The sequence below is a fragment of the Copidosoma floridanum genome, unplaced genomic scaffold, assembly GCF_036245765.1.
Source record: "Copidosoma floridanum isolate Cflo_tuat_1 unplaced genomic scaffold, Cflo_Japanese_pri ptg000001l, whole genome shotgun sequence".
NCBI classification, from domain to species: domain Eukaryota; kingdom Metazoa; phylum Arthropoda; class Insecta; order Hymenoptera; family Encyrtidae; genus Copidosoma; species Copidosoma floridanum.
The window spans coordinates 19982826-20000000 of NW_028321878.1; the positions used below are offsets into that span (position 1 = coordinate 19982826).

At 31.0% G+C, this 17175-nt stretch overlaps 1 protein-coding gene across 1 annotated transcript in view; it reads left to right on the top strand.

The window, feature by feature from the left end:
• Positions 1-3172: 3172 nt before the first annotated feature.
• LOC149376073 (uncharacterized) overlaps positions 3173-17175 on the top strand; it is a 49667-nt gene continuing 35664 nt past the window's right edge. Inside the window, exon 1 of the mRNA XM_089593167.1 lies at positions 3173-3275. Coding sequence (XP_089449293.1) covers positions 3225-3275 — 51 coding nt within the window. The 5' untranslated portion in view covers positions 3173-3224. The remainder of the gene's footprint in view (positions 3276-17175) is intronic.

A 17175-nucleotide genomic window follows, 5' to 3' on the forward strand; every position in this document is an offset into this window, starting at 1 on the left:
CACAAAGTTATACTGGATTCAAAAGCGTTCTGGGCTCTTAGTTTTTATTTTGGAGAGACTGATTATACAAATTATCGAACCTGTAGAAGGAGCTTATTATGATAGAAAAATTAAAAATCCAGTAGACAGTGGGTGCTTAGGTACCCAACTATAAAGTTATACTTCTATAAAATTTTATGGCAGAAAATGTAATTATAAATATAAATATACCTTTTATGAAACGATATTGTATTAGAAGGTGGTATAATTACCGTTGAAAAAAGTATATCAACATCAGTTGGGTGTAGTTTCAATAAATATTTCAATATTTAATAACTGAACAATTGTAAACAATATATTTTAGCACAATACAGTATAAACAATTTCTAGCCTGGTCAGTACAATATTATGCACTTTCACCGAATTTTCCGATCATTTAAAAAGAACTTGCTACCATCTACCCTGATTACATCTGTAACGTCAGGCTCACATCGTCACATACGTTCACTATACTTATTTCTACTTTATATTGGATACCCGAAATATAATTGTATCTTAAAAAACTAAGAAAAACCATCCAGCAGTACCACTTTCTTCAATAGCATAGTTACAACATGCCAGCGAATGTCCCTTCAGGACCTCATTACACATAGATTTTTTACAGTTATTATTCAAACATTAAACGTATATTTAAAATAGCATTAAAAGTACTCCTAAAAAATTGAAGATCGTTTGACTGTACTCTTTTTTATATGTTTAATTTTGAAAAATTGCAATTTAACATGCAATTTAAAACCTTATAGAAAAATCACTGAAAATTGTATTTGTATAATCTGTAGCAATCTCCCAATATCTTTTTGTATGAAAAAATACTTTTAAATGACCCTATTAAATTTTCTAATAGATCTACAAGTTGCTTTTTCTCAATAATACAAGAAAGAATGGATCATATTCTTGCACTCCTCTCTCCTCTCCGAACTTTTTCCCCACTAGTCTAAAAACCAACTTAATAACAAAGAAAAAATGAGATCAACTGAGTTCCTGCTTGGACATTGATGAAACTTTTTAAATTAAAATGTTATTTATAATTGGATTTATTGTTAATCATTGAAAACTTTTTCGTTAATTAGCAATTTATTTCTTACTCTAAGTAAGGCTGACAGCTGTTTTGGCACTTACGCCATTTAGTATGGTTGAATTACTTTTTCCACCCAGAAAATTCTGACTAGCTCGAAAAAAACTGGATAGTAGTTTCAATGTATTATAACAAATCGAAATGAAATTTAACAAGTAGAAATGTCAGCAAGAGCCCAAAAAAATGGCAAAAATGGCCAAAACATGTTTTTTGGATATTCTAGAAAAAAACCAAAGAATCGTCGAATCAAAAAGTGTTCCGTAAAAAAATTATGCAATTTTAAGACGAACAAAATAAGCCATGGTGGATTCAGATCGGTTCAGCCGTTTTTTCGTAAATCGCAAAAAACTGCCGTTTGAAGCCATTTTTTCGAAATTAAATAAACTAAAATTTTAATACAAGACAGATATCATAGCCCTTATCATACACGCAAAATTTCAGCTTAATCGGTCTTAAGCTTTTCACGAACCGCAGCAAAAACCACAAAAAGGTCCTCTCCAAAAATGTCCATAAAAAAGTTGTTAGCCAACATAGATACATTTTTCAAACGTGGATTTCTCGTGCATGATCCTTTGTGTATGCCGCTTTTGGCACACGTAGTGTTTTGCCTTCACATGCCCAAAAGTAACATTTTGTTTCATGGATAAAAAAACAAACTTACTAGCCGTTATCTTTCTGAGAACGTAATACAAAAATCCACAATAACGCATTTATTGCTATCCATTAGCAAATTAAGCCCCTTGCCTTTACGTTTTGTACAAATAATTTTTACCTATGACATAGATTTTTTTTTGTTAACAGGTTGAAGCCAATCTTGTATATCAAAACGATTAGTCAGACTTTGAGCAAGTCACCACTGGCACCGAAGGTAACAACTTCATACTGGATCGTCTTAGATTGCTCTCCAGTCAGTTTTTGATTTGTTAAATCATGTTCTTTAAATCCATTAAATGAAAACTATCATGTTGCCATGGGTAATCTACTAAAAAATTTTTGATTAAGTTTCTATAAATGATTATAGATAGAAATGTTTCTTTGTCATTTTTTGTCAGTTTGTAAAAAATTACATTGTTCATAAAAAAATGTTTCTCTAGTTCTAAAAAATTAAAATTATAGCACAAAAAAGGCGCGTGGTGTAAATATTAATCATTAGCTTTCTTGCACACAATCTCCAAAAAAATATAATTCTTAATTTATTGAAAAAAACCTTTTTTCAGTTTCTTTAAACAATTTTATTACACAAATTGGGAAATGTATTTTATTTTTTGTAAAAAGTTTTTTTTTTCTTGATGGTAGGACGTATTTACGTAAGCTATAAACATATAAAATAAAAAATTTCTGAAGATTGAAAAATGCATTTCATTCGAATTTCAGCCAATTACCTTGATTGTGTGTTCAAGAGTTTTTGCGTGACAGGATTTCATATTTATTTATAGTACGTACAAATAAGTATCATTTGCATGAGTATAGAAAACTATCGAATTGTACATCCATTAAATTCATCCAATAGTCATGCCAGCAAAGAAAGCGCTGTTACAGGGCAGCACAACGATTTTTGACACTGTAAGTACATGATGCTAAAATTTTGTTTTATTATATTGATACGACTGTCTTCCTAGAATAAGTCTTTGAACGTACTGTTACTGTTAGTCGCCATAATAGACATAGCAGTTGATTTTTGAAAATTACTTTCGTTTGTTCGCTATCAGTTGTGGAAATTGTTTACTGTGATGAGGTGATAAGACGGTTTAGGACACTAATAGTTATCGCTTGACTACAAAAATAGAAAAATCGCCTCATTAGTTGGGTGACGTGATGGTTTATAGCATGCTAAGAAAATATGCTTTGTTAGGCTTTCTCGAGTGGACTTGGTTTTGAAATCGAAAAGTTACATACCTTAGATTAGTTTGTTGGAGACAAGTGATTAGAAACTTGAAGCAACCATCCAATCACGTTGCGACAACGAAAAAAGCAATTACTGCATCGAATTTGTAACGACTACCTGCCTGATCAGTATTGTTTCTCTACTGCTCGTATTATCTTGTATCTTCAGTTCAATCGTGAAAAAATTTTCATCGTTTACAGCTCAACTCAAAAGACGTGCGTAGCCATGAGAGTATTGAATTGCATCGGGAAATTTCATATTGATTTCGAACAAAAGGTACGTGTATTATTAATCTTTTTTGTGTTTTAACAAGCTATTGGCAGGGTAGCAACACGCAGACGGCCAGTCATTTTTCCAATGATTCGAATTACCGAAAACGAAAACACAGAATATCGTAAAACCAAAAAATATTTTAACGAAAACCCATTTTTCGCGTATAAAGTTAATCGATGACCGTCCAACCGAACATTAAATTAGTCAAAAATCATTGAAACGAATATCCATGCAATTATCTGAAAACTTGAAAAACTGCTTATTAATGTTGAAAATGACGTAGTACAACAAACAAAACACGTTACAGAGCATAAAAGTTGTTTAACGGCGAATAATTATTGATATTTGAGTGACACAGTTGCTTTTGTAAGGCAGGAGCATCACTGTATACTTCTTTCAGCTTAGGTATCCAGCTTACTGTGAATGAAAGGTAAGATCATTAATAACCTCGACTGCAGTACTTTATTGTAAATTAGAATAATTTTTTTATCAAAATGCCTGTTTTCCCATGCTCACTTAGCTCTAAAATTTTTTTTTGTGAAATACATACAAAATGAAAAACAGCTGAAATCACATTAATGTCCTCCTTAATATGTGGAGTATGTACCACATCAGTTTACTGCACTGTGATTTTAGGATAGTAATGAAAAATAATACATACTTCATCGAAAGTATATGTTAAAATATATGTGATAAAATACTGCACTTGGTAGATTCAATAAGCAAATAGTGTTCTGGTGCGTCCGTAAACGTGCAACGCGTATTTAATGATGGTCGTATATCCATGTATTTTATTTGTTAGTGTAACAGTGGTTCATTCTTCTAATAATGTAGTGTAATAAGTAAATGTTAACAACATAGTCTAGGTAAATATATATTATAGTTTTTCTAAAATAGTATTTTTTCTGCCGATTTGTTTGTGTATTCCTGTAGCAAAAATTTCATTGAACCAAATGTAAGGAAATCTTTTGGAGAAATACAGACAAATGGCGAAATATAACGAAACGAAACATTACCTCAAAAAGGTTATCTCATTGCAGATCATTTTTTTTTCAAACTGTAGGAGAATGCAAAAAAATATATAATAAGCTTAGTCTATGTAAATTAATGATGTAGCTATTGTTTACTAACTATTACCGAAAAATTTTTTTCATTTTTAAAAACATCATTAACTAAAAAGACAGGTTTAAAAATGATGTCAGACATGAGTGCGTGTTTTTACATCGTATTAAATACAGAAGTATATATTTTTTATGTTGTGGAAAGTTTATAAAAAAGAGCTGTTTATTTCAAATGTTACTATGACATACTTTGGCTTCATCACTTTGTAATGATAATTGCAATGTCATATCCACAAACTTAAATTTACTATATTCATTTCCTACAGATAACTGAAAATATTCTGCTTTAAACGATTTGTATCAGTCTGCTAGAATAATGCCTTAAAATTTTTTTTTTGCTGTGTCAACAACTATACGTTAAAATATAGTATATTGCGTAAATGGGCCAAAAAGTATACCAATTATTGTTTGCTCAGCGGATTAATGTGCAGGTGAAGCCACACGGGCCATGGTACTTCACTTTCTCGCCAAGCTGAGTAAATCATTTTATACTATTTACTACATAACTGTGTTAGCAATGGGCAAAGTTTGAGTAATGTACTCAAATATTAATAACCTTAAAGATGAGATATGTCTAACAAAACATATTTTGACAACAAAATGCTAGGTAAATTTCTATTTGTAGGGAGCTTCTATTTGAAGTAATATCAATCTTAGCAAACATTATCACTCAAGTAATGGCAAGGTAAATATTTTTAATAGTTTTTTATTGTTGTTTTAAGAATCACGTTATTTTATTTGACTTTAGGATATTACAATACAAACAGGTATTTACTATAAAATATTTGATACGACGCAATTTTTCATGAATTTCTACTCTTATATGGGATCAACACTTGATACAAAAATTTACTGCAATCTAAATGTATAATTTTATCTGATTTGAAATCATTTTTCAAAATGAAATACGTACTATGATTAAAATAATTTCACATTTTAAAACCACATTTGACCTTGAAGAATAGTGAGATTAACAGGTTGCTGTCGAATTTTTATAAGGATAATAGGGTAGCATAGACTATGAAAAATTAAAATACACGTTAAACAGGGATTACATAACTTGTACTACATAATGGAAATAAGAAAAATTTTTTTTTATGTGATAACAACTGTATTTCAGTTACTGAAGAGAGTACAGTATATATTTGATGCAATTTATGATATGATGCCAAAAGGTGTTGGACATTTATTGCGTTTAAGCCAGTTTTATTCTAATTATTCACAAACTCATTTGAATATGATAACATGTTAAACAATCAATATTTGTGGACAATCAAGTAACTATATCAATTATTGTAGCATTAACATCTCACCGTCAACAATATTCATTTCATACACAATTATGCAAATAACGATTCTGATCTAGTAACGTATATATTATCAAGTTTCATCGATCAATTCTAGACCGATCATTTACAACGCATGCAGAAAGCTTTAAATCGTGATTTCCTACATGTCTTTACATATTAGTTTCTTTTCTAATGCAACTGAAGTTTTAAATCATCTTTCATAATGTACAAGTGTGACGATCATGTATTCACCATACAAGCAGTATTATATGAATCAGTAATTCGTTTGCTTACAATAATAGCAATATAAGCATACTCCACATAGTTTCACAGCTCAAAACATATTTGTGTCCTGCAGTTATTCGCTAATCTTAACACCTTGTCTCACCGAACTAGATAATTGGACTTATCAGAATCTGCAGGATGAAGCTAAAATAAAAATTAGTTCCGCATGCAACAGTTTAAACGAATTACTGTGAGGTGTATCTGTAGGTTAAAATAAAATCGTCTCAACATTTATAATACTTTGATAGTTGGCATCAAAATACATTTTTATGTTTTTTTATTATATAATAATAATAATAATATTAATATTCGTCAAATGCAAAAAATATCTTTGATGATATGGGTAATAAAAGTAAGAAAATAGTGTTGTGTATGTTATAAATCCATCACAAACTCTAAATGGAACATATTACTAAAGTGACCTATTACTTATATTCTTATCCAAGTATGCATCGATAATTGTGAAATGTAAACCAAAAAAGTTAATAAATAATACATATTTACAATGTTTTGACTTCTATATACAAGGTGTAAAAAGAAATCGATTTCACGTTTGTTTCTTTCGTTCTTGCGGCAAAAAAATATCTGAGAATCCACGTACTTGATCTACATTACTTATTTTTCTTACAAATATAAAATTGAAGTTTCTCATTGCACTAATGTAATGGTAGAAAATAAAACATATTTCAACCCATTTTCAATACAACTGATACCAATGAATTACATTAAGCTCACGTAAGCCATAATCTTTCTATACAAGTCTGTTAGATCTGTTGTATAATTATTTTTTTCAATTATTCTTGATAAACCAATGCTCTTGTTTAGTGTGCCAAATTATAAAATTGGAGTGGTGACAATTAATTATTTGTCAAAAAAAAAATGTCACCCCCAAGTATTTGAATTTTTACTGAGGAGGTAGGAAAGCGCTTTTTTCAACATAACCTTAAACATGATTTTATGTTCAGCTTATTTTTGAAGCAACAGCTTTACATCTGACCAGGATATACTGTTAATTAATTTGTGAAATAAATTTGAAATAAATTTGAAACACTTTGAAGAAAGCTACCTTAGAAGGCGAAAATCGAAGCAAATACTATTTAATCTGTAAATCTATCAGTATGACCACAGAACAAACATTTAAGTCAAAAACAAAGAGAAAAAAGCTACTCTATGAGAAAAAAATTTTTTTTATAAACAAAAAATATGCAGTGCCAATAAAACGATTGCAAAACATGTTAATGAATTGCCATAGACATGTAAAAAAATAAGTCTAATGTGGCACTTTCTTAAAAAAAATGTGTTTTGTTGTATTAAATTGTGAAATGTTTGGAAAGCACTTTATTGTTAATCAAAGTTGCTTCTCTGACAAACTTTTTTTCGTGAGTCCTCAGATCCTTACCCATTTTTTTTTTTTTTTTTTTTTTAACAAAAACTCCTTGCAGACTCCTGCAAAAAAATGATACTGTAGGTTATACAACTTATTTTTAAAATCTGTAAAACAATATACATCGATGACAATATTGTCCTCATTGCTTGGCATTTTTTTTCTGTATCCTATGTTCCCACTGGTTAAGTTACTGATTAAATAACGTTTAAATAAATGTAAATTTAAATGAATAAGAAATCAGATGATAAGCTGCTGCTCTACAAATGAGCTCTGTATGAAGTTATGATAAGGTTCAACAACTGAGTCATCTTTATATTAATATCAACTAGCATATTAAATATCATTGTAATTTGAGCGGTAGGTATTACAGAGTTTCGAGCAATTCAATAAGCATTCACTTCTTTTAAAAAAATTTTAGTTTGGCAATACACGAACCGACATTCAAAAATCTTTATGCATTTTTTTATTGGAGCAATCAAACAGCTACAGATACATCCAAAATGCAATCACGAAAATTGTGCCTTTTTACAAACAGTTATATCTATATTAGCGTACAGTAATGAAATTAAATTGGTTCAGCTTTATTATGAGTAGGCTATCAATTACTCACAATCATAAATGGAAAACCAGTATTTTTTATTTATTCTTAAAAAATTTTACTACACACAACAACACTATACAATACTTTGTACATGTCAAGCTTGATAGAAATCTTAAATACAGTTTTTCTATAACATTAACCGAAAACTTATCAAGATAAAGCATTTGAAAAAATTACAGAATAATCTTACTTAGAAAACCTCAGAAACTTTGTGTGTTGAATAGTTTCAAATAAAAGTCGGGCAGTATCATTAAACAACCAATTTTAAAGAAACAATATTAATTTTTATTCTAATGACATACATGGTCAAACCAAACTATTATTTGAAACAAAAGCTGCAAATAACTAAACAGCTGAAAATCATAATTCAACAGATGTAATGCAATGTTGGTCTCATACGTAGCTAATTACTGTCTTTTACATTCATTACCTATTATTTCATATAAACGATAAGAGCTGAGTCAGTTAAAAATTATTGTTGACACATTTTGCATTTCAAGCTACAGATTAACATGTATACAGAATAAGTAAGCCCAAGTCGATTCATTAAACATTTATAAGATTGGTACTGTAGAATCGTATTGCCAATTTCCCATTTTATGCGCCGAGATTACAATAGTTCATATTTGAAAATTGTATTGCATAAGTCTTTACTTTTTAATACAAGTAGTTTTCCAATTATCGTTGGCTTTACAAAACAAACGTCACAATTACAATATATACACGAACTTTTTTCTGTTATAACTTTCAAATAGAAGCATCAGTTTTCATAAAATAAAATCTGAATGACAGTAATTCTTAATACTTAATAACGACTGAGCCTGAATTATTTAAACTATGTATAATATATCTGAAAATTCAACAATGTATGCTATAGGTTATCCATGCAAGCATACAAAATCGAAATATGATAAAATAAAGTTTTACCTTGTTAAAATAATATTTATTATCTTTGCGTGCCTAATTATTTCAATCATTTAGAAAAATGTTATAATACAGTTAACAAAAAATAAATGTTTTTTGCGTAATCTTGTCAAAAGGGCAAATGTTACTATATCATATTTCATTATTACTTGGGAGATTTATATATTTCATGAAAATCTGTAATAAAATAATATAAAAAATTCATATAACCGTTTCTACGACAATTAAGTTTTAGAAAACTCAATTATATTTTGAAATTGCTTTAAAATTTTTACTTAGATACTTTTAATACGTTTATTTATAAACAATTTTAAAAAATTCACTATGAAGACAAAAAAAAAAATCTTAAGAATCAAAGCGTTTTTAAAAATTAATATACATTTTGAATCTAAATTAAGGATAAGTATTATCTGTCAATAAGAATTGTAATACTATAACATACAATTTCATTTTCATACAGATTTTAAAATTTACTTCGTATTTCTGTTTATTCTATGTACTTGGGTAAAAAAAAACATCAGCAATCAGCAACCTAACTGATTTTTAGTAAAAGCTGGTTAACAATAGTTATTTACGTAACAAGTGCGGAAAAGACAATTTCCCACACGAGTCGTGATTGACTCGCACGAGTGTGATCGCACGGCACGAGTTACCACCACCAGCCACGAGTGCAAGTCTATCACACGAGTGCGGGAAATCGTCCCGCACGAGTTGCGTACAAGTTTTTTCGCAATAAGTGTACGGAAAATAGGTGTTTTCCGCACTGATATTAGTGTGGAAAATCGATTTTCCCACATAGTGTGCGGAAAATATTTTCCACACAGTGTGCAGAAAAGGTGTGTGGCAAAGGTTTTTCTGCACAGTATGCAGAAAAGGTGTGTGACAAAAACCTTTTCCACACACCTTTTCCGCACACTATGTGCGGAAAAAATCAATTTTCCGCCCTCGGGTGGTTTTGGGAGGCTGGTACTTCCTCGGGCGAAAAAGTAGTTTTCCGGAACTCGTTCGAAAAGTATCCTTTACGAACCTCGTTACGTCCCTCGCCTTCGGCTCGGGCCGCAAACCTCTCGGTTCGCAAACAGAGACTTTTCAGACTCGTAGGAAAACTACTATTTCCACACTAACATCAGTGCGGAAAACACCTATTTTCCGCACACTTATTGCGAAAAAACTTGTACGCAACTCGTGCAGGACGATTTCCCGCACTTGTGTGATAGACTCGCACTCGTGGCCGGTGACGGTAACTCTTACCGTGCGATCACACTCGTGCTACAACTCCGGCCACTTGTGCGAGTCAATCACGACTCGTGCGGGAAATCATCTTTTCCGCACTTGTTACGTAAATAACTATTATGAGTAAGCAAACGAATTATGAATAACATTTTTTTAGGCAAGCAGACATCTGAAATTAGAAACCCAACTGTTTTGGAGTATTAATTATTTATTAATAAAATGTGCTTTTAGGCATGCAAGTATCGGCGATAAGAAATTTTAGTACATTTTAACATTAATGTTTATTAATAAAATTTTTTTTGTGGAAAGCATGCATTGGTGATTAGAAAATCCAACTGGTTAAAAGTAATATTCATCAATAAAATATTTCTGTAGGCAAACAAGCATCAGCAATAAGAGCCTAAATTAATTTTCGTATGATTTATTAATTAAATGTGCCCTTAAGCGTGCAAGCATCGGCGATAAGAAAATAATGTAAATTTTAGTATTACGTATTAATTAAATTTCTCCTTAGGCGAGTAAGAATTAGCAATTAAATACCCAACTACTTCTCAAGTATTATTTATTAATGGAATATTTCCTAAGGTAAGCAAGCATTAGCAATTACAAACGCAACCATTTTTTAGTATTTATTATCATTAAAATGTGCTGTTAGGCAAAAAAAGCATAAGCAATTAAAAACCTAACTAAATTTCAGTGTTAGTTGTTAATAAAATGATTTTGTTCAGCGTGCAAGCAGTAGCAATAAAAAACTTATATGAATTTCAACATTAATTATTGATAGAATGTTTACTTTAGAGTGCAACCATTGGCGAATAAAAACCTAACTATTTAATAGTATTATTTATAAATAGAATATTTCCTTCGTCAAAGAAGCATTGGCAATAAAAAAAACAGCTAAATTTTGCATTTATTCGTGAATTCAATATGCCTTTCAGCGTGCTACCATCTGTGGTAAGAAACTCGACTAAATTTTAACAATAATTATTAATAAACTATTTCTTTTAGGGAAAAAGCAACGATTCGAATCCCAACAGTGTTATAGTGTCGTTAATAAAATATTTTCTTGGGCGAGAAAGTATCGGCTATTAGAAACCCAACAATTTTAAGTATTATTTATAAATTAAATAAGCTCATAGGCAAATAAGCGTCGGTGATTAGAAAGCCACTAGTATTTTAGTCTGACTCGTCTATTTAAGTTGCCCGTAGGCGAGCAAGAATCAGAAATTAGCATTTTAACTGTTATTTAGTACAGCTAATTACACAAACATATTTGTGGTTAAGCTAGTATCGCTGTTAACGTGGTGAAAATAATCAGTGATTTCACGTTCCTTAGTAACAAACAATAAAAGGGATAATAGAATTTAAAGTTTACCCATAAAATAACAAGTTATATTGTTCTACATTTGTAAGAAGTAAATTTGCAATTTGTCTCAACCATGTGTATGTGTGTGTATGTGTGTGAGTAAGTGTTACGTAAATTCTAAAATTGTGTGTTTTTTTTAATGCCCAAAAATTTTCGTACCAATTGCAAAATAAATAGGCTAAATTTTGGTTAGTTAAAATTACTGGACTTTGCATAAAAAAAAGTATGCTGAATGCTGTTGGAATAAATTGGTTGTTCAATGCGGATCGAATAATTGAAAAAGAGCACAAATACGAGCTGGTGGATGTTATTAATACACAAATATATGTGAACCCAAACTTTTAAAAACTACGCAACTGTATTATTAATAAACAGATAACACAGGCCTGCAAGGTTTTTTTCTTTTGCAGTCCAATAGTCATATCCTAAGTATTTTTTCGCGCTGAATCCGAATCTGTTGGCCAAATTGCTCTATCACGTCAGGATTTTGAGCAATCCTAACCTAAAAGTGCCAAAAAGCGTGTTTTTTGCCCTTTTGCGCGTTGAATATCTCAAAACTATGGAATGATAGGGCAAATCGGACAACGGGATCGTTTTTAGCATGCCAAAATCTACAGAAAACCATACCGAAAGCGTGAAATTTGAAAAAACTTTTTTTGTAATACTGAAAAGAAAAACTTGGCTCGAAATCGACAATTTTTATTAACACATGATATCAACGTTGCACCTCGTTTTTTAATAATTTAAATCAATGAAATTCATGTAATTGATGTTAATAAAGTCACCCATTACGAGCACATAAAGTTATGCTATGAAAATTTAAAATGGTGGACACAAAATGGCGTTTAATAACATGGGAAAGTGATTGTTTCCGACTGTAAGAAACACAGATATCATTCTCTTGTTAAGGTCATTTTTTAATAGGTGGCACCTCTGGCGAAATATTTAGATGCATAGATTAAAATGGCTCACCGTGTATATACACAATTCATTTTACAATTAGGCGCTATACCACAACAATTGTCATTTTCGTATGCTATTCTCAGATGACATCGCTGCTTTGATCAGAGTGAAAACTAATTTCGAATGACTCAATTTGTCCAAATTTTGACTTGTTTTATTTTACTGTCTTCTTTCGTAAGTGTGTCTTAGCATATGTGTTGTTTAGCTCATGAATTTGGCTGCTAACGACGAAAAAACACAGCACAATACTTGTTTTGTTACAAACCGGGTTACTGATGGAGTTCACATTACGTATACATAAATATACCACTGAATTTTTCTCCATTGATTAAATCGTGCTGTGTTCTTATGAAAAAGACTAAAGGTTGTTAATATAAAATAGAAATGAAAGAAATAAGTGAAAGAGTAATATTGTCAATTGGGAACAGTAAGGTTCCGCTTCAGCGGAAGACTGTGATAGATGATGAAGAAATTTTGATGATTTCAACCAACCGAATCGCTATTATTATTATTATCATCATCATTATTATTATTATTATTATTGCGAATCGATTAGAAAGATTAAATACATTTCAAGTCACAAGAAACAAATTTTAAAAGAATCGCCATTTTGTGTCCACCATTTTGAATTTTCATAGCATAACTTTATGTGCTCATAATGGGTGACTTTATCAACATCAATCACATGAATTTTATTGATTTAAATTATTAAAAAACGAGGTGCAACGATGATATCATGTGTTGATGTATGACTATTAAATTGAAAAGAAAAAAAAATAACCCGTTCCTTGCAGGCCTGTGATAATTTATTAAAAAAACGAAACTTTTGAGTGATATATTTTAATCAAAATGGAGTTGTATAGATTTACGAACTTAAAGTCTAAATACGCTTATAAATTGACTATAATGATCTACTTGTATTTATTATAAATTCTTTTACACATAACTACATTATTTGTACCGTGGTCCACATACTAATTCTTAGTGCAAATTCTAGTAGATTTGTGAGATCGTCCGGTTAATAAATAACGTTAAATTTCTGAGCGCGTACTTCGCATGGACAGCCCCATGAAAAGACATTTGTTTGCTAAACACCGATGCTCGATGGGACATGTATACATTTTATTAGATAATAAAACCTATAACAGTTTTATTGCTCGCCTAGAGGCTAATAAATTTATGAATTATCCAAAAAACAAAGTGAGGTTGCTAGTCACCAATACTTTCGTGCCTCAGAACTTAGTAAATTTATTAATAATACTAAAAATCTGTTAAGTTTTTAATCAGTAATGGTTGCTTGCCTAAGAGCGTGTTTTATTTATAAATAACACTAAAATCTGTTGGGTTTCTTATCGCTGATGCTTACTCGCCTATAAGCTTTTTTATTTATTAATATTCCTTGAATCTGTTGGCTTTCTAATTGCCGATGCTTACTTGCCTAAGAGCTTATTTTATTTAAAAATTATATTAAAATATGATGGGTTTCTTATCGCCGATATTTATTTGCCCACGAGCTTATGTTATTTATTAATATTACTTAAATCAGTCAATTTTTCAGTCGCCGATACTTACTCCCTTCAGAGCGTATTTTATATATTAATGATATTAAAATATGTTGAGTTTCTTACAGCCGATGCTTACTTGTCTCAGAACTTAGTAAATTTATTAATAATACTAAAAAACTGTTAAGTTTCTAATCAGTAACGATTGCTTTTCTAAGAGCGTATTTTATTGATTAATAATACTGAAGTCTGTGAGTTTTCTTATCGCTGATGCTTACTCGCCTAAAGAGACATTCAATTTATAAGTTATACTATAATTTAGTTGAGTTTCTTATCACCGATGTTTGCACGACGAAGGGCACATTTAATTAATAAAAAACACTAAAATTAAATTGGGGTCTTATTGCTGATACTTGTTTGCCTAAGGAAATAGTTTATTGATAAATACTACTTTTGACCAGTTGGATTTCTAATCGCTCATTGGGAACATTAATTAGCCCAAACCTATGCATAACTTCGACATATAAATGATTCAGGGTGAATTTCCCATCTAAAGCCTCCGCATAAATTGCAGTACCAAAAATTGGTGTGAAAATGTATTATTTTCCCTCCGAAATCTGCTGTTAGGAGTTTTTAAGGTCACTGAGCACGAATCGGAAGTGAATTTGCAAGCAGGTGTAGTTTCAACCCTCCAAAATGACCCCCAGTTGCAGTAAATTATTAAAAAATCCATAATTTGGCCTCCGAAATCGTTTCTCATGGATTTTCGAAGTCACTGATCGTAAAAACGTACATTTGAGATCTATTTGTGTGCAGGGGTAGTTTTAATGCTGTTCAACTCCTTCATCCAACAATGTACAAGTAAGTTCTTTATGGTTCCCCAAGAAAGAATTTCCAAGATAAAGTACTAGAATTTTTAAGATTTTCTGAAATTGGGAGGTGGTTTTGAAGGTTATTACTACCCCTGCGCACAAATTAACTTCGGAATCGTGATGAGCGACCTTGAAAACCCCCTGTGACATGATTTCAGAGGCCTAATTATGGATTTTTTAATGATTTACTGCAACTGGGGGTCATTTTGGAGGGTTGAAACTACACCTGCTTGCAAATTCACTTCCGATTCGTGCTCAGTGACCTTAAAAACTCCTAGCAGCAGATGTCTGAGGGAAAAATAATACATTTTCACACCAATTTTTGGTACTGCAATTCATGCGGAGGCTTTAGATGGGAAATTCACCCTGAATCATTTATATATCGAAGTGATGCATAGGTTTAGGGTAATCAATGTTCCTAAACGTCTACAGAATGCGGAAAAATAAGATTTTTTTTAAACCTGGTACAATTCAGTCAGTTTCCGACATTTTTCAGTTTAGTCTAGCTTTTTCACTTTAGAAAATCAGTATTTAAATTCTTTAGTGGGGCGGAAAACAGTGGCACAAGCCCTTAAATGCTTGCACACCATTTTTTCCTTATTTCTAAGGGTATATAGATAAAATAAAATTGGTTCTAGTGTGTGCCTCGGAAAAATTGTTACTTTTTTTTGGAACGTGTAAATCACAATTAAAAATGGATTTTCTCATATGCCCGTGTAAGTTATACGAGAAAGAGAGTATATGTTCTTACTCTTAACTCGAACTCACTCAGGCTTATGGCTGGTCGTGGAAATTCAAGACTCCATGCAGCGTAAGTATAAGTTTTTTTGCTCTCTCAAGTAACTAATCTCGTAGTTCAATGGTAAGCGATCTAGTTGGACTGCCGCAGATTTAAGGTTTGAATCTCCAGAGTGTAAAAATAGCTATGTTAAAGGAATAAGATGACCTCATTTTGCGTTACGATAGGTTTTATTTTGGATAAATAGTAAAAAAATTCTCTAATTATACGAACTTCGTTATTTTGCGGTTTGAGTTAGTGGGGCATTATTTTTTGATTAAATAATTTCTAGAAAAACACGACTTTTTTAATTTTTGCAGAAGATCCTCCCTCCAGTGTGTTTTACTGACCTTCAGAAAATATGCTACTCCGTGTATTCTTGTCACCACGTGGACTCACTATCCAGCCATAATTTGGCGCTGGGAGTTTTTGACGTAAGATAACACATCTTTTTTGTTGAATATATGAAGAGTATTCCTAAAAAAGTGTTCATCTGACGGAAAGAATTTTTTTTTGTTCACTTTATTTGTTTTCTGTAACAATTTTTTGTTGTGTAAAGAAGTTTCTTTTAGTTGCAGAATGAAAGTGGTACAAATTTTATGGTGTGCACACTCATGCATTTTGGTAGTCAGTTACGCTTTGCATTGTTACAGCTTGTATCGTTATTCATTATTCACGGCTGCAAAATATAAAAAGTCTCGAATTGATGACTTTAAAGAATGCAGTTACTTGTGAGTTCTATACATTATTGTAAAACGTGATAATAAAGTAAAATTGAAACGTTTTTTCGGATGCAGAAAGATAGCTTGCACATACCTGTGAAAAATAAATGTTTTAAAATCACTGAAAAGCGATGTTTCGACGAGTAGCTTAAAAACATTTAATATTTTGTTATTTATTGTTTTGTTTTGAGAGTAGAACTCTAATGTTTTTTCAACGGTATGACTTTTTTTCAAGTTTTTTAACTTAAAAATCAATAAAAAAAATATTGTGATCAAAGAAATAAAAAGCACATAATCAAGGATACTCTTATAGGTCCTATTCAACCGTAAAATTAGTATATATAAGTCATTTTACTGAAAATGACATATTTCATGTCCCAGTCGATTACAAAGCCGTTTGAGGAGATACTGATCTGGAAATTTTTTCAATTATTCAAGGGATGCTTACTTTTATAGGTACAACATAATTCAGACCACGAAAAAGTATTCCTCTGGTTTGAGATGCAAAAAAGGGGCTAAATTAGCGTTACGGGCTCGTGTCTCATTCAAAAAATTGCAGTTTTGACGACACCTGGAATAAAAACACGGAGATTCTTATTTTTCTACGCTATAGAATCTCAAATTTATCAACGCAAACAACATTTTCACGCATTTTAGACAGCCATAATAAAAATTGTAAGCAAGAGTTGGCTGCTGTTAAAGTTGTGGGACCGAAATCTTATGAATTGAAAATTTCAACGAAAAACACTCTCACAAACGCACGCAATTGAATGTGGGTATTCCAATTAGGGCGTTTTGTATTCTACAAAGGTTGAGGATATTGCTAGAATTTTCTCTAATGTTTCTTCTCTATTAAGCCA